Source organism: Pongo pygmaeus, chromosome 3 (assembly GCF_028885625.2).
Source record: "Pongo pygmaeus isolate AG05252 chromosome 3, NHGRI_mPonPyg2-v2.0_pri, whole genome shotgun sequence".
Classification (NCBI taxonomy): Eukaryota; Metazoa; Chordata; class Mammalia; order Primates; family Hominidae; genus Pongo; species Pongo pygmaeus.
Genome location: NC_072376.2, coordinates 147777317 through 147796258, shown reverse-complemented (window position 1 = coordinate 147796258; position 18942 = coordinate 147777317). Strand labels below are relative to the sequence as shown.

Below are 18942 nucleotides of genomic sequence, written 5' to 3'. Positions count from 1 at the left end.
TAAAATATTTAAATACAATTTGAATATAGTTTATTTTGCTCATAAGTTATTTGCAATAAATACTACACAATCTGAAGTTATCACAATGCTATATTACCTTTATTCATTTATTCCAATGACCTTTGAGAGTTTGTCATATAATTGGCTCTAAAGTCACCATTTGATTAAAGTTTAGTGCATTGTACTAAAGTTGCAGCCATTGGCTCTAAAGTCATAATCATTTCAACTAGATAGGGGAATGGTGACATTAAAATTCAGTAAAGGATAGAATAAAATGACAAAACCACAGGAAAGGCAGGCTACTCAAATGGAGGTGGATGGGTTGGGAGTGACTGGGGCAACAGTACCAGGTTTAAATGAAGATGGAGTAGTAAACATATACCAAAGCTCTGATGATGATAGAGTCCATCTAAATAGGAAAGGTACACTATCCCTAAAGGAAGGTAAAAACATTTAAAGTATTTCTGTTTGTCAACTTCTCACTTGTTTGTTTTTCTGTTTCCTATTTAATTACAACAAATTAATTATATTCCTGAATAGTAATTAGATCATGGCTTTCTACATTTTTTGCTGTTGGTAGTGAAATTTTCAGAACCTATTTCTCAAATTTGTAAAGGATGTTGATATTTATTGACATCAGCGCTTTTAATAATATTTATTTTAAAAATAAATGTATGTATTTGAATATAATTTTTCTATCTTCTGATATTATATAAGGATAACTATATTTTTATGGAACTGTTTTTTTGAAGCCAGTATTCCAGTTTCTCTCAATTCTGAAAAACTCTATTAAAAAAGAAGAAAATTATTATTCATTATCCTCAATAGTGAAATGCTAAATCTTTTGTATATTTTCTTTAGCATTATTGTTCTTTGGAAAGATTGAGGACTTGTAGTTTGTCAAATTTTTTAACAAAATACGTAATGTCTACAAAGACATCACTGCTTCTAATAGAAGAATAAAGAAAAAACACAGCTAAGATGCTTAGTCTCTACTAATATGCAACTTTTGGCATTATTTTATGAGTAAATACCAGTTAGAGTCAAATAATTTTTATATTAGTAGAGTTGTGTATTGTAGAACAGTATTTTAACTATAATAGCTACAGTTATTTCTTTCTATATTTGAAATATTATGTATATGTGTGGGTGGGTATGTATATGTGTTTAAAGAATATAATATAGGGTAGAGAGAGTGGGTACTTGGATTTTGATAGACTAAAAAGAATCTCTACAAAGACTAAAGTAAATATCTCCCTGCTTTACCATTTACCTTGTTTTGATTTAGCTAAAATCAAATCATTTTATTTCCATTCCAGTTTTGTTTCAACACTTGCAAACATCCCCGCCGGTAAACTTTAAATAGATGGTAAGCTTTAAATAGACTGTGTTACCCTTTATTACCCAAGAGATCCTGACTGTCTTCTATGCATTTTCTTTGGTCAATGCGTATTTATTATCTTCTTGCCTAGTTGTTTAGAGCATTCTGTAATTCAGCCAATCTTATTTAATAAAGCTGCGCAGATTCTTCAGTACCATAAGTCAAGTGAATATTTAACTGTTACATCCACACAGAGACACACACAACTGTACCTAAGTAAATATAAAATAACGGGTAAATAAATATATTTAATTAAAGAGCATACATTCATGTACAAATCACTTAAATAATAAGTAAGCACCTCAGCAGGAAAAATGTTATTTGAAAGTATTTACACTTTGAAATTATTCATGTATGATATAGAAAAAAGTCACTAGAGGATAAATTTCTAATTAACATCCACATATACTTTTCTAGCCATGTTTTAAATTGCAGAGTAACATGTATTAGGGCAAGTTTTAGGAATGAAATGGCACTAGGATATAGCTTATAGTTTCCTGGCTTCTCTCATCCATTTCTATACAATGCCAGCTAAACCAAGCAGTTTAAGAATATAGAGGATCATTCACAAATTGTGGCAGGTATTCAACCTGCAAATTTCAGAGCTGTCAGGCTTGAGCGTTTCAATCAATTTTGACATCTCCTGGCATTTCCTTTCATATTCTAGCTTCTATAAATACTATCCTTTCTTAGCTGCCATTTCAGGTTCACAGGCTTGTTTCTCCCCCTAACATAAAGAAAAATTATATTTTAACTCTTAGCAGGCCTTTTCTTTTCTACCCTTACTCTGGAAAAAAAAAGAGAAAAAAACGGTATAATAAATAAACTATACTACCTGATCCTCAAATGCTGTATTGAAAATAAATGTATTCATAGCTGATGCATTAAAAATGACATATTACATAGCACTTGCAAACAGACATTTCTTAGGAAAATTGTAAAATATTAAGAACTTGACCATAAAATCTACAATAAGGTAGCATGCCTCTTATTTGAAAGAAATGCTTTCTGAAGATTCCCAATAATTATCGGGAAAGATCAGAAAGATTCCCATGTTTACAAATACCCTGGAATAACAATTGAAATATGGATATTATTACATTTCTTGTTTACCAAATAACTCTATTTTGAAAAAACTTGTTCCATCTAGGTTCCAACTCTGTCTTGATTTAACTTCCTAGTATAACAAGGGCTACCTTATAAAGTGCTTTCACTGTAAAAATGTCATAAACCAAAAATCCTAGGAATCTTGAAAAAATAATTTTTAGAATTTTTCAAGTTCTCTTTTAATCACTATTTTAATTTGGTATGTTGTCCTAAGTAGAAATTAAATAAGGAAATGTAACATGTATCATTCCTGGTAAAGTTAGAACGTTTCAGCTAAAGACTTTGGTCATCTTTTTTTATTGAAAGGTCTTTAGAGGAAAAAAAAATGATCCAGAAAAGTTGTATTTTCCAGAATCACAAAAAGCCTTAGTGGCAGAGCCAGAAAAATAAACACAGAACTACTCAATAATAGTTCAATATATCCTCTGTATGACCCCATTTTTATGCCAAAGATAGGAAACTTCAAGTGTTTAACCCTGAAACTTAAACTGTCACCAAAAGGGTTTGTATTCTTCCATGGCCAGGGAAACAACTGAGGAATTCCACTACTATGTAACTGGTGTTTTTATAATCTGGTAGAGATAATTTTAGGTGACTATGCACATTTCTGTGAGTGGTTTGTTGTAATATTTTTTCTTTTTTTCAGTATGAATTTTTTCCTTTTACATTGTGAAGAGAAGTACTAAACAGAGGGCTTGAGGAGTCTTTTTACTCCTTTTTGAAAATCATGGTCATGTTTGTGACTTCTTTTCTTCTCATACTCAAATTTCAATCATTTATGAAAAAGCTTGCTTCTTTCCTAAGTTCCCTTATATATTTTTTAAATTCCTATAATTTCATCCTTATTCAGGCCCTTAGCACCTGCACACGCTGTACTAAATAGCACTCCAATGGTCTTTTTTGAGTTTTTCTCTTACCTTGGCTATCCTCCCCAATTCCTGTCTTAAGAGCAAAATTTTATTTTATTTTATTTTTTATTTGTTTTTAAATACATTTTATTTGTTTTTTTATTCATTAATTTATTCTATTCAGTAAGTTTTTTGTTTTTATTTACTTATTTTATTTTCATATTATTTTATTTATTTATTGACCTACTTATTTCCAAGACAGGTTCTCTCTCTGTCACCCAGACTGGAGTGCAGTGGCGTGACCTTGGCTCACTGCAACCTCCACCTCCCAGGCTCAAGCAATCCTTCCATTTCAGCCTCATGAATAGCTGAGACTATAGGCATGCACCACCATGCCTGGCTAATATATTTTTTTCTTTATATTTTTTGTAGAGGCTGGGTTTCGCCATGTTGCCCAGGCTTATCTCAAACTCCTGCCCTCCGGCGACTGGCCCATCTCAGGCTCCCAAAGAGCTAGGACTACAGGTTTGAGGCACTGGCCCCTGCCTATTTTTATTCCTATTTCGATAGATTTCGGAAAGCAGGTGGTACATGGTTGCATGGAAAAGTTCTTTAGTGGTGATTTCTGAGATTCTGGCGCACCTATTGCCCAAGCAGTGTACACTGTATCCAATGTGTAGTCTTATCCCTCACAACCCCACCATTTCCCCCCAAGTCCCCAAAGTTCATTATATCATTCTTATGCCTTTGTATCCTCATAGCTTAGTTCCCACTTATAAGTAAGAACACACAATGTTTGGTTTTCCATTCCTGGGTTACTTCACTTAGAATAATGGTCTGCAGCTCCATCCAGACTGCTGTGAATGTCATTATTTTATTCCATTTCCTGGCTGAGTAGTATTCTGAGATATATATATATATCTATATATAGTATATCTATATACATCTATATTCTATATATAGATATAGATATAGATATATACACACCACATTTTCTTTATCTACTCATTGGCTGACTGGCATTTAGGCTGGTTCCATGTTTTTGCAATTGTGAATTGTGCCACTATAAACAAGCATTTGCGAGTATCTTCTTCATATAATGACTTATTTTTCTTTGGGTAGATATCCAGTAGTGGGATTTTTTTGATCAAACGGTAGTTCTGCTCTTAATTCTTTAATGAATCTTCATACTGTTTTCCATAATGGTGGTACTAGTTTACATTCCCACCAACAGTGTAAAAGTGTTCCTTTTTTAACCACGTCTACACCAACATCTGTTATTTTTTAATTTTTTAAATACGGCCGTTCTTGAAAGAGTAAGATGTTATCACATTGTGGTTTTGATTTGCATTTCCCTGATCATTAGTGATGTTGAGGATTACTTCATATGTGTTTTGGCCATTTGTATATCCTCTTTTGAGAAGTGTCTATTAATTTCTTTTGTCCACTTTTTGATGGAATTATTATTATTATTATTATTTTGCTGATTTGTTTGAGTTCCTTGTAGATTCTAGATATTAGTTTTTTGTTGGATGCATAGTTTGTGAAGATTTTCTCCCATTCTGTGGGTTGTCTGTTTACTCTGATGATTATTTCTTTTGCTGTGGAGATGCTTTTTTATTTAATTTGGTCCCATCTATTTATCTTTGTTTTTGTTACATTTGCTTTCGGGTTCTTGGTTATGAGCTCTTTGCCTAAGCTAATATCTATAAGAGTTTTTCCAATGTTATCTCCTAGAATATTTATAACTTTGGGTCTTAGATTTTAGTCTTTGATTCATCTTGAGTTGATTTTTGTATAAGTTGAGAGATGAGGCTCCAGCTTTATTCTTCTAGGTGTGGCTTGCCAATTATCCCAGCATCATTTGTTGAATATGGTATCAATTCCCCACTTTATGTTTTTGTTTGCTTTGTCAAAGGTCAGTTGGCTGTAAGTATTTGGCTTTACTTCTGGCTTTTGTCTTCTGTCCCATTAGTCTATGTGCCCATTTTTATACTAGTTCCCATGCTGTTTTGGTGACTATGGCTTTATAGTATAGTTCAAAATTGGGTAAACTGGTGCCTCCAGATTTGTTCTTTTTGTTTAGTCTTCCTTTGGTTATTCAGGCTCTTTTTTTGTTCCTTATGAATTTTGGGATTTTTTTTTTCTTGTTCTGTGAAGAATGATGATGGTATTTTGATGAGAGTTGCACAGAATTTATAGATTGCTTTTGGAAGTATGGTCATTTTCACAATATTGATTCTACTCATTCATGATCATGAATTTAAAAATTCTTTAAACTGAACAACATTTGTGACAAAACATATCAAAACCTATGAGACATAGCAAAAGTGGTGCTAAGAGGAAAGTTCATAGCATTCAACGCCTACATCAAAAAGTCTGAAAGGGCAGAAATAGACAATCTAAGGTCACACCTCAAGGTACTAGAGAAGCAATAACAAACCAAACTCATGCCTAGCAGAATAAAAGAAATAATAAAGATGAGAGCTGAACTAAATGAAATCGGAACAAAAAAATACAAAAGATAAAACAAAAAGCCTGTTCTTTGAAAAAAAAAAATTGATAGACCATTAGTGAGTTTAACCAAAAAAAGAAGTGAGAAGATCCAAATAAGCTCAATTAGAAATGAAATAAGAGATTTACAACTGATACCACAGAAATACAAAAGATTTCTCAAGGCTACTATGAACACTTTTATGCATATGAACTAGAAAATCTAGAGGAGATGGATAAATTCCTGGAAATATGCAATCCACCTAGATTAAATCAAGAAGAAAAAGAAACTCTGCACAGACCAATAACAAGTAGCAAGACTGAAACAGTAATAGAAAAATTGCCAATAAAAAAGTCTAGGACCAGATCAATTCATAGCTGAATTCTATCAGGCATTCAAAGAATTGACCACCAGTCTTACTGAAATTATTTCAAAAGATAGCGAAAGAGGGAATCCTCCCTAAATCATTCTAGGAAGCCAGTATCACCCTAATACCAAAATCAAGAAAGGACATAACATTAAAAGAAAGCTACAGGACAATATTATAGATGAACGTCGATTCAAAAACACTTAAAAAAAAATAGCTAACTGAATTCAAAAAGAAAATTCACCATGATCAAGTGGGTTTCATACCAGGAACGCAGGGATGGTTTAACATCTGCAAGTCAATAAATGTAGTATATCACACAAACAGAATTAAAAACAAAAATCATATGATCATCTCAATGATGTAGAAAAAGCATTTGACAAAATCCAGCATCTCTTGATGACTAAAACCCTCAACAAAATCAGCATACAAGAGACATACATCAAGGTAATAAAAGCCATCTATGGCAAACCTACAGCTAACATTATACTGAACAGGGAAGAATTGAAAGCATTCCCCCTGAAAACTGGTACAAGACAAGGATGCCCACTTTCACCACTTCTATTTAACATAGTACCAGAAGTGCTAGCCAGAGCAATCAGACAGAAGAAAGAAATAAAGGGCATCCAGATCAGTAAAGAGGAAGTCAAACTGTTGCTAGTCACCAGTGATATGATGGTATCCCTAAAAAACCCTAAAGACTCCTCCAAAATGCTCCTACATCTGATAAAGGAATTCCGTAAAGTTACAGGATACAAAACAGTGTACACAAATCAACAGCACTGCTATTGATATTAACCAACAACCAACAACAACCAAGATGAGAATCAAATCAAAAACCCAACCCCTTTTACAACAGTTGCAAAAAATGAAACAAAATGATTTGGTATATACCTAACCAAGGGGGTGAAAGATCTCTACGAAGAAAACTATAAAACGCTGCTGAAAGAAATCATAGACTACACAAACAATTTGAACACATCCTATCTTCTTTAAAAAAAAACCAAACAGTAAAGTCATGAACTCTTCAATCTTCCTTATATTTGATTACAGGTATGTTTACTCTCCATGTTTACTTGTCAAAGTAGATGTAATGAAAGTGTTTTTTTAGGAGACATTACTTGTGAAAACCAGTATCTATTTCCCCTCTCCTTGCTGGGCATACTTCTTAGCATTCTGGAAGTCACTGGGCAATCAAGATATGTGTTCTGGCCAATGAATTGTGAGAACAACTTGAGTGTGTATCTTCAGAATCAAGGGAATAAAATTGGGCTCTCCAGGACACTTCCCTGTCACCATATTCTGTAGCCCACTTGTTGAAAATGATGTGACAGATGACGCTGGTGCGGAGGGCGGAGGGGGGCGCGTAGGCTCTGGTGGCCCTGGGATGGGGAACTGCGGTGGCTTCCGCGGAGGTTTCAGTAGTGGCATCTGGGGCTGGGTTCGTGGCCATGGACGGGGCCGGGCAGAGGCTGAGGAGCTCACCGAGGTAAGGCGAGGATAGGGAGTGGATGCCTGTCACCAAGCTGGGCCGCTTGGTCAATGACATGAAGATCAAGTCCCTGGAGGAGATTTCTTTCTTCTCCCTGCCCATTGAGGAATCTGAGATCATTGACTTTTTCCTGGGGGCCTCTCTCAAGGACGAAGTTTTGCAGATAACGCCAGTGCAGAAGCAGACCCGTGCTGGCCAGTGCACCAGGTTCAAGGCGTTTGTTGCTATTGGGGGCTACAATGGCCATGTAGGTCTGGGTGTTAAGTGCTCCAAGGAGGTGGCCACCGCCATCCGTGGGACCATCATCCTGTCCAAGCTCTCCATTGTCCTCGTGCGCAGAGGCTACTGGGGTAACACGATCGGCAAGACCCACACGGTCCCTTGCAAGGTGACAGGCCTCTGTGGCTCTGTGCTGGTGCCCCTCATCCCTGCACACAGGGGCACTGGCATCTTCTCCGCATCTGTGCCCAAGAAGCTGCTCATGATGGCTGGTACTGATGACTGCTACACCTCAGCGCGGGGCTGCACTGCCACCCTGGGCAACTTCGCCAAGGCCACCTTTGATGCCATCTCTAAGACCTACAGCTACCTGACCCCCGACCTCTGGAAGGAGACTGTATTTACCAAGTCTCCCTATCAGGAATTCACTGACCACCTCGTCAAGACCCACACCAGAGTCTCCGTGCAGCAGACCCAGGCTCCCGCTGTGGCTACAACACAGGGTTTTTATACAAGAAAAATAAAGTGAATTAAGCCTGAAAAAAAAAAAAAAAAGAAAATGATGGGACTTAGAGATAGATATCAAATCAACCATTGAACTGTCCTAATGATTCACCTAGGTGTGAGCAGATTTTGAGTGAGTGAAAAAGAAAACTTAATTGTGTTAAATATGGCAGCATAAGCTAACCAATCCTGAGCAATATATTCATTATAGAAATATACTCTCTGTAATGTATAAATTATCTTCTATCCCTAAATCTACAGATGAATATCTGTAGATACTGTTTTAACTACTGTTTTAAAATGTAAGTCTTAATTGGTGAAGAGTTATTATTTCAGTTATAGCAAGTTTCAATTTCAATTATGCATATTTCTAGTGGGCTGGTACATTTCTTCAGTGTTTTGTTTATACACACCAAAATGAACAGTAATTTTTGGGCTACATATTAAGTTTATTTCTATCCTTAATATATAGACACCACAAACATTTAATATTTGGATTGCACATGTGTACTATAACTTTATTAATGACTATGTCTATATTTTATTTCCATTTTGGTTTTGGAGAGGTTATTTTTCAATTTTATAAGGATTTTTTTTTTGTTCTTTCTTTGATTTTCAACTTTTAGCTCAAATCCTAAATTTTCTCTGAAAATTTTCTAACTGCCTTCTCTGCTATTTGCTTATTTTTGCATATGCGATAATTTGGACATTACATGTTTTTTTCTTACTTATAGTCATTTATTCCTCTCTCTTTTCCCATTACACTGTGAACTCCAAATGCAAAGAACTATGCAGAATACCAGCCAAAATTTTCTTTGATAGTTGAGTATCTGTTTTGATTAGTCAGTGCTCACGATATATTAAACACCTTGGTTATATGTCATATTTATTTCAGAATTTCTGAAGGACTTGAAATGTACTGTACTTAGACATGGTACTAAAAAATATTTAAGGATTCATTTAAGGATTAAATGAATCAATAGAATGTTTATTTGGAGATATGACAAAGATAATGTTTTGAATTATTTGATGTTTTAAATAATTATTTCCATTGAAAGCTAAGATTCAATTCAGCTGGAGAATTATGAGGTTACTACTTAGATCTTTTTCTTTTAGCAAGAACTGAAGTGAAGAAGGTACAACTGGTGACAAGGAAAAACCCCGACTTTAATTTTGTTAAAAAATAAAACTAAACAAAGGAAAATATTTTTGGAGTCTTTATTCTAATGCTCAATGGCCTCACTTATTTTGACAATAGTCTCATCAATTAGTCTAGTAATCTAACACAGTGGCTATAGAGTAGTTCATAATCTGCCAAGAAATATAGCAAGATTAATGGGCCTAAAAATTCAGATAAATCAAGTGTCTACTAAGACACTGATCTTTTCTTCTCATTAAAGAAGTATTTGAATCATAATACCACAATGTTACAATGTCACAATAAGAAAGGCTTAATGAGATTGGTAGGTGAGTTATTTTCTTTCTTGCAACAGATTTAAAGGAATTCATTTTTTATATACAAAAGGTAGTAATGATTTCCAATTGCTTGCCAAATGAACACTAAACATGTACTTTGACATAAAAAATGTAAATAGATTTTATTCTGTAGAGGACTTTTAGGATTGCAGACCAATTGAGTGGAAAGTATAGAGAATTACCATATACTTAGCATCCTCACACGTTTACAACTTCCTCCCTATCAATATCCTGCACTAGAGTGGTAAATTAGTCACAATTACTGAACTTACACAGCCAAAGTTCATAGTTTTGATATTAGGTTCATTCTCGATGTTGTGGATTTTATGGGTGTTCCCTTATCCTTTGAAAACACTGATCTTTTTTATGTCTCCATAGTTTTGCCTTTTCTAGCATGTCATATTTTGAACTAATGTAGCGTGTAGCCTTCTCCCATTGGCTTTCTTAATTCAGCAATGTGCATTGAATTTCCTCCATGTCTTTTTATGGCTTAATAAGTCATTTCTTTTCAGTACTTAATAATATTCTAAAGTATTTATGTTCAACAGTTTATTTATCAATTCACCTACTGAATGAAATTCTTACTATATTGACAATTAGGAATAAAGCTACATATATGTCTATGCGCAGATTTTTGTGTGGATATAAATTTTTGACTCATTTGAATAAATTCCACGGAGTGTCATGGCTGAATAGTACGGCCAGAGTATATTTAGTTTTGTAAGAAACTGACAAGTTGGCTTCCAAAGATGCTGTAACATTTTTTATTCCCACAAGCAATGAATGAGAATTCTTGTTGCCCCATATCATCACCAGCTTTTTTCAGTGCTTTAATTTCAACTATTTAAATAAGTGTTTAGTGGTATTTCATTGTTGCTTTAATTTTCAATACCCTAAGGACATGATGTGGAGCTTGTTTTCATATGTTTATTTGCCATCTGTTTATATTCCTGATGAGGTGCCTGTTGAGATCTTCTGGCCATTTTTAATCAAGTATTATTGTTATTGTTGAGTTTTAAGTGAGTTTTAAAAATATATTTTGGGTAACAGTTGTTTATCAGATATGTGTTTTTCAAATATTTTTTCCAGTCTTTGGCATATATTCTCATTTTCTTCACAATGTCTTTTGAAGAGCAGAGTTTTAAATTTTAATAAAGTTCAGCTTATTAATTATTTATTTCAAAAAACATGGCTTCGGTATTATCTCTATATATCATCAGGAAAACCAAAGGGATTCAGATATTTAAAAATATTGTCTCCTAGGAATGTCATAGTTTTGCATTTCCTATTTATGTCTATAATTTATTTTCAGTTAATTTTTGTAAACAGTGTATTAATCCTTTTTGTTTAACCTGAATGTTCAATTATTCCAGTGCCATTTGTTGAAAAGACTGTCTTTTCTCCATTGCATTACTTTTGCTTCTTTGTCAAAGATCAATTAACTATATTTGTCTGAGTCAGCTTCTGGGCTTACTATTCTGTTTAATTGATTTATTTACCTATTCTTCTGGAAATATCACACCATTTTGATGCAGTAGCTCTATAGAAAGGCTCGAAGTCAGATAGTGTCAGTCTTCTGATTTTTTTTCTATTTCTATATTGAATTAACTATTCTGGGGTCTTTGGCCTCTCCATATGAATTTTCTAATTAGGTTGTCAATATTCACAAAAAGACTTACTGGAATTTTGATTAGGAATGTATTGAATCTATCGATCAACTCAGGAAAAACTGACATCTTGACATTATTGAGTCTTCCTATTGATGGACCTGGAATATCTCCCCATTTATTTGGTTCTTCCTTGTAACTTTCATCAGAATTTTATAATTCTCCTAATATACATATTATATATATATATTGTTAAATTTATATCTATTTCATTTTTGGAGGTGCAAATGAAAATGATAAGTTTATATCATTTATTTATTTTATGGCTTTTTGTTTCGAATTTGACTTATTTATTGTGTCTGTCTGTAGAAAAGCAGTTGACTTCTGTATATTAACTTTACATCCTATTGAGAAGTGACAATGTGCTAGCAACACTTGCTCTCTCTTGGTGCCTCCTCGGCCTCGGCATCCACTCTGGCCACGCTTGAGGAGCCCTTTAGCCCACCGCTGCACTGTGGGAGCCCCTCTCTGGGCTGGCTGAGGCCGGAGCCAGCTCCCTCTGCTTGCGGGGAGGGGTGTAGAGAGAGATGCAGGCGGGAACTGGGGCTGCACGTGGCACTCACGGGCCAGTGTGAATTCCAGGTGGGTGCAGGTTCCGCAGCCCCGCACTCAGAGCAGCCAGCTGGCATCACCAGCCTGGGACAGTGAGGGGCTTAGCACCCGGGCCAGCAGCTGCGGAGGGTACACCAGGTCCCCCAGCACTGCTGGCCTGCCCATGCCATTCTTGAATTCTCACAGGGCCTCAGCTGCCTCCCTGCAGGGCAGGGCTTGGTACCTGCAGCCTGACACGCCTAAGCCCCACCCCCCACTGGTGGACTTCCATGTGGCCGAGCCTCCCTGACAGGTGCCACCCCCTCCTCCGCAGCACCCGGCCCCATCGACCACCCAAGGGCTGAGGAGTGCAGGCACACAGCGCGAGACTGGTGGGCAGCTCCACCCGCTGCCCTGGTGCAGGATCCACTAGGCAAAGCCAGCTGGGCTCCTGAGTCAGGTGGGGTCTTGGAGAACTTTTATGTTTAGCTGGAGAATTGTAAATGCACCAATCAGCACTCTGTGTCTAGCTCAGGGTTTGCGGATGCACCAGTCAGCACTCTGTATCTAGCTAATCTGGTGGGGACTTGGAGAACTTTTATGTCTAGCTAGAGGATTGTAAATCCACCAATCAGCACTCTGTGTCTTGCTAATCAGGTAGGGGACTTGGAGAACTTTTGTGTCTAGCTAAAGGTTTGTAAATGCACCAATCAGCGCTCTGTCAAAATGGACCAATCAGCAGGATGTGGGTGGGGCCAGATAAGGGAATAAAAGCAGGCCTTCTGAACCAGCAGTGGCAACCCGCTCGGGTGCCCTTCCACACTGTGGAAGCTTTGTTCTTTCGCTCTCACAATAAGTCTTGCTGCTACTCACTCTTTGGGTCCGCGCAGCCTTTATGAGCCATTAACACTCACCACAAAGGTCTGCAGCTTCACTCCTGAGGCCGGTGAGACCACGAACCCACTGGAAGGTACCAACAACTCCAGACGCACCACCTATAAGAGCTGTAACACTCACCACGAAGGTCTGCAGCTTCACTTCTGAAGTCAGCAAGACCACGAACCCACCAGAAGGAAGAAACTCCGGACACATCTGAACAGCTGAAGGAACAGATTGGGAAACACCATCTTTAAGAACTGTAACACTCACTGCGAGGGTCCGCGGCTTCATTCTTGAAGTCAGCAAGACCAAGAACCCACCAATTCCAAACACACTATAACCTTGCTGTAACTGCTTATTAGTTCCAGGAGTTTGTGGATTCTTTCAGATTTTCCATATAGTTGATCATATTATCTGTGAACAAAGACAGTTTTATATTTTCCTTTCCAATCTATGTACTTTATTGCATTAGGAAGGATTTGTAGTATGATGTGAAACAGAATGGTGGGAGGGGTTATCCTTTCGTTGTTCTAGATTGCTGTGGTTTGAATGTCCCCTCCAAAACTCATGTTGAAATTTGGTCCACAGTATGGCAGTGTTGAGAAGTGGGGCCCTTAATAGGAAATTGAATCATGAGGGTTCTGCACCTATGAATGAATTAATACATTCATGAATTAATAGATAGATTACTGGATTAATGGCTTGTAATGGGAGGGGAACTAGTGACTTTATAAGAAGAGGAAGAGAGAGCTGAGCTAGCACATTAGTATGCTAAGCCCTCTCACCATGTGATACTCTCTACCACCTGGAGATTCTGTAGAAAGGTCCTACCAGAAAGAAGACTTTCACCTGATGTAGTCCCTTGATGTACTTCTCAGCTTCCAGAACTGTAAGAAAGGAATTCCTTTTCTTATAAATTACACAATTTCAGGTATTCTATTCAAAATAACAGAAAATGGACTAAACATTGATATTACAGGTAAGCTTCAAGTTTCTCACCATTATGTATAGTGTTAGCTATAGATTATTTGTACATGTTATTTATCCAGTTGTGGGAGTTCCCCTCTATTCTTAGTTTGCTGAGAGTTTTTATCATGAATAAGTGTTACGTTTTCTCAAATGTTATTTCTGCATCTACTGATGTGATCATGTAGTTTTTTTTCTTTAGCCTGTTAATGTGTTGGATTATATAAATTGAATTTTGAATGTTGAACCAGCCATGCATACTTGAAATACATCTCATTTGGTCATAATGTATAATTATTTTGATACTTTTTTGATTAATTTGTTAATATTTTGATGGGGATTTTGCCATCTATGTTTATAAGAGATGTTGGTTTTTAGATTTTTTTGGTAATATATTTGTCTGGTTTTGGTGTTAGGATGGTGTTGGTTACACAGCAACAGAATGAATTAAGAAGTTTTCCTTCTGATTCTATCTTCTGGAAAACATTTTATAATTTCTCATTTAAGTGTTTGGTAGAATTCACCAGTGAAATCATCTAGATCTGGTGATTTCTTTTTGGAATGTTGTTAAGTGTTGACTTAATTTCTTTAATAGATATAGGCCTATTCAGATTGTCTGTTTCATCTTAGGTTTTAGCAGATTGTTTATTTCCAGAAATTAGTCCATTTAATCTGTGTTATTAAATTGTGGGGCATGAAGTTGTTTGTAGTATTCCTTTATTACTTATCTAATGTCCATCAGATCTGCAGTAGTGGCACCATTTTCACTTTTGTTATTAATAATTTGTGTTTTCTCTCTTTTTTAAAAGTTAGCCTTTCTAGAGGCTTATCAATTGTATAGATTTTTTTCAAAAAAAACCAAACTATTTTTATTTTGTAGATTTTCTTTATTGATTTTCTATTTTTGCTTTAATTGATTTTGGCTCTGATTTTTTTCTTTTGCTTTATTTGAATTTAACTTCTTATTTTATTTTGTAGGTTCCTAAGGTGAACATGTAGATAATTGATTTTTTTAATTTATTTTCTGTTACATGCTACAGTTTTCTTCTAACCACTGCTCTCACTGAATCTCATACATTTTGTTAGTTGTATTTAATTCAAAATACCTTAAATTTCTGTTGAAATTTCTTCTTCAATCATGTATAATTAAGGAGTATGTATTCTAATCAAGTATTTTGAGAGGTTTTTTCCAGCTGTCTTTCTGTTGTTGGTTTCTAGTTTGATTGAATCATAATCTGAGAGTAGACATTGCATGATTTTTATTATTTTAAATTTGTTAAGTTGTCTTTTATGCCCGAAAATGTGATCTATTTTGGTGGCAATTTCATGTAAGCTTGAGAAGAATGTGTATTCTGCATTGTTGAATGAATTATTCTGTAGCTATTCATTATATCCAGTTAACTGATGGTGGTGTTGAGTTAAAGTATGTCCTTACTAATTTTCTGCCTGCTGGATCTATCCATTTTTGATAGAGAAGTGATGATGTCTCCAACTGTAGTAATTGATTCATTTATTTCTCCTTGCAGTCCTATCAGCTTTTGCTTCGTGTATTTTGGCATTCTGTGAGATGCATATACCTTAAGAATTGCTATCTTCTTGGAGAGTCAATCTTTTATCATTTTGTAATGCCTCTTTTTATCCCTGATAATTATCCTAGCCCTGAAGTGTGTTTTGTGCGACATTATTATAGTGGCTACCGATACTTGATTTTTTATCTGTGTTAGTATGGCATATTTTCACCATCCCTTTGAGAGGTGACACCATGCTGGCAGTCCTCACAGCCCTCACTCACTCTCGGCGCCTCCTCTGCCTGGGCTACCATTTTGGTGGCACTTGAGGAGCCCTTCAGCCCACCGCTGCACTGTGGGAGTCCCTTTCTGGGCTGGCCAAGGCCAGAACCCACTCCCTTCGCTTGCAGGGAGGTGTGGAGGGAGAGGCGCGAGCGGGAACTGGGGTTGTGTGCAGCACTTGCTGGCCAGCTGGAGTTCTGGGTGGCAGTGAGTTTGGCAGGCCCCACCCTTGGAGCAGCCGGCCGGCCCTGCCGGCCCTGGGCAATGAGGGACTTAGCACCTGGGCCAGTGGCTGTGGAGGGTATACTGGGTCCCCCAGCAGTGCCAGCCCACTGGCGCTGCCCTCGATTTCTCACTGGGCCTTAGCTGCCTTCCCACGGGGCAGGCCTTGGGACTGCAGCCTGCCATGCCTGAGCTTTCCCCTGCCTCTGTGGGTTCCTGTGCAGCCTGAGCCTCCCCGACGAGCACCGCCCCCTGCTCCATGGCGCCCAGTCCCATTGACCACCCAAGGGCTGAGGAGTGCGAGCGCACGGTGTGGGACTGGCAGGCAGCTCCACCTGCAGCCCTGGTGTGGGATCCACTAGGTGAAGCCAGCTGGGCTCCTGAGTCTGGTGAGGATGTGGAGAGTCTTTATATCTAGCTCAGGGATTGTAAACACACCAATCGGCACTCTGTATCTAGCTCAAGGTTTGTAAACACACCAATCAGCACCCTGTGTTTAGCTCAAGGTCTGTGAGTGCACCAATCGACACTCTGTAGCTAGCTGCTCTGGTGGGGCCTTGGAGAACCTTTATGTCTAGCTCAAGGATTGTAAACACACCAATCGGCACTCTGTATCTAGCTCAAGGTTTGTAAACACACCAATCAGCACCCTGTGTTTAGCTCAAGGTTTGTGAGTGCACCAATCGACACTCTGTATCTAGCTGCTCTGGTGGGGCCTTGGAGAACCTTTATGTCTAGCTCAGGGATTGTAAATACACCAATCGGCACTCTGTATCTAGCTCAAGGTTTGTAAACACACCAATCAGCACCCTGTGTTTAGCTCAAGGTTTGTGAGCGCACAAATCGATACTCTGTATCTAGCTGCTCTGGTGGGACCTTGGAGAACCTGTGTGTCAAAACTCTGTATCTAACTAATCTGATGGGGACATGGAGAACCTTTGGATCTAGCTCAGGGATTGTAAACACACCAATCGGTGCCCTGTCAAAACAGGCCACTTGGCTCTACCAATCAGCAGGATGTGGGTGGGGCCAGATAAGAGAATAAAAGCAGGCTGCCCAAGCCAGCAGTGGCAACCCACTCGGGTCCCCTTCCACACTGTGGAAGCTTTGTTCTTTCACTCTTTGCAATAAATCTTGCTACTGCTCACTCTTTGGGTCCACGCTGCTTTTATGAGCTGTAACACTCACCGCGAAGATCTGCAGCTTCACTCCTGAACCCAGCAAGACCACGAGCCCACCAGGAGGAATGAACAACTCCAGACGCGCTGCCTTAAGAGCTGTAACACTCACCGCTGAGGGTCCACAGCTTCATTCTTGAAGTCAGTGAGACCAAGAACCCACCAATTCCGGACACACCTTCACTTTCAATCTAGATGTGTCTTCATATTTAAAGTTGATTTCCTTTTTTTTTCTTTTTCTTTTTCTTTTGCAGACCATAGGAAGTTTATTGTGTCGTTAAGACACTACAATGCAGACTCCTCTTCCAGAGAAAGTTCTTCCAGGGACGGGGAATCATCATCCAGATGTGTAGCTCATTTGTCATTTTCATGGACAGCTGGATTCTTCCCCTTGGATCTCTCGAACTCTTGAGTCCCCCATGTATAGATAAGATAAAGCACTACAAACGGCGGCATTACATGAAGGAAAGACTCCTGAGTGCGGCGCAGCAAGTTGGGGATTCCTTTACGGAAGTAGTGCGGGAAGGCATGCTGCTCAAAAGGTGACAAGCTGTAGGAGATCACATGTCGCATCTGCGTCCAATTCCCAAACTCGCGGCCCATCATGGCAGCGGCCAGGGTCACCTAGCCCTCTGCAGTCACCGAAATGGCGGACTCGTTCCTAAAGTTGATTTCTTATAAACAACACATAGTTGAGTCTTGTTTTTTAATTCACCCTGACAATGGCTGTCTTTTAAATTAGTATTATTAGACAATTAATATTTAAAGTACTCACTGATATAGTCACATTAATATCTATCATGTTTGTCACTGTTTTCTATTTGATGCCCTTGCTCTTTGTTCCTATTTTGTCTTCCTCTTTTTCTGCTTTTTGTAAGTTCAATTAAGCATTTTATATGATTCAATTTTCTCTCTTCTTACTGTATCAACTATACTTATTTTTATTTTTTTTTAGTGGTTGCTTTGAAATGCAATTTCAGAAGTAGTGCAAGTACCTTATAATAACAAAGTACTTCTAATTTCTCCCTCTAATCACATGTAGCATTGTTACCATTCATTTCACTTTATGCAAAAGCTATAATCATCAGTTACATTATTGTTATTTTTATTTTGAACAAACCATTATCTATTGCATCAGATAGGAATAAGAAAACTAAAACTTACAATCTTACTTTCATTTATTCCTTCTCTAATATTCTTTATTTCTTCATGCAGCTCCAAGTCTCTGGCCTACATTACTTTTTTTCTCTGTAAAGAACTTCCAACATTTCTTGCAAGGTAGGTCTATTAGCAACAAACCGTGCAATTTTCACCAGTCTGAGAAAGTCTTTATTTTTCCTTCACTTTTGCACTGTAATTTTACAGGTGAAAGAATTCAAGGTAATGTGGTTTGTGTGTGTGTGTGTTTTGCTTTGTTTTCTTTTGTCAATACTTTTAATATTTCACTCTACTCTCTTCTTGCTTATATATTTTTTTTTGAGAAGTTGGATTCATTCTTATATTTTCTACTTTATAAGAGAGGTATTTTTTCTCACTGGATTAACTCAACATTTGATCTTTATCTTTGATTTTCTGCAGTTTAGATATGATATTCCTGGGTATAGTTTTTTATATTGATACTACTTGGTGTTCTCTGAGCTTCCTGTATGTGTGGATTGGTGTTTGATATTCATTTAGGGAAATTCTAAGTCATTATTCCTTCTATTTCTTTTATTTCTTTCTCTCTTTGTTCTCCTTTTATTTTAATTATGTAGATATTACAGCTTTTGTAGTTGTCCCACAGTTCTTGGATATTCTGTTGCATTTTTCTGGTGTTTTTTT

General features: G+C 37.3%; 1 protein-coding gene and 1 pseudogene across 1 annotated transcript; one reads left to right on the top strand and one right to left on the bottom strand.

Annotated features, from left to right (window-relative positions):
• Positions 1-307: 307 nt before the first annotated feature.
• On the top strand, positions 308-8437 carry LOC129034600 (small ribosomal subunit protein uS5-like; annotated as a pseudogene).
• Positions 8438-17475: 9038 nt separating this feature from the next.
• On the bottom strand, positions 17476-17724 carry LOC129035607 (cytochrome b-c1 complex subunit 8-like). The gene has a single exon (XM_054486156.1). It carries the CDS (start codon positions 17722-17724, stop codon positions 17476-17478), a length of 249 nt encoding a protein of 82 aa, XP_054342131.1.
• Positions 17725-18942: the final 1218 nt, after the last annotated feature.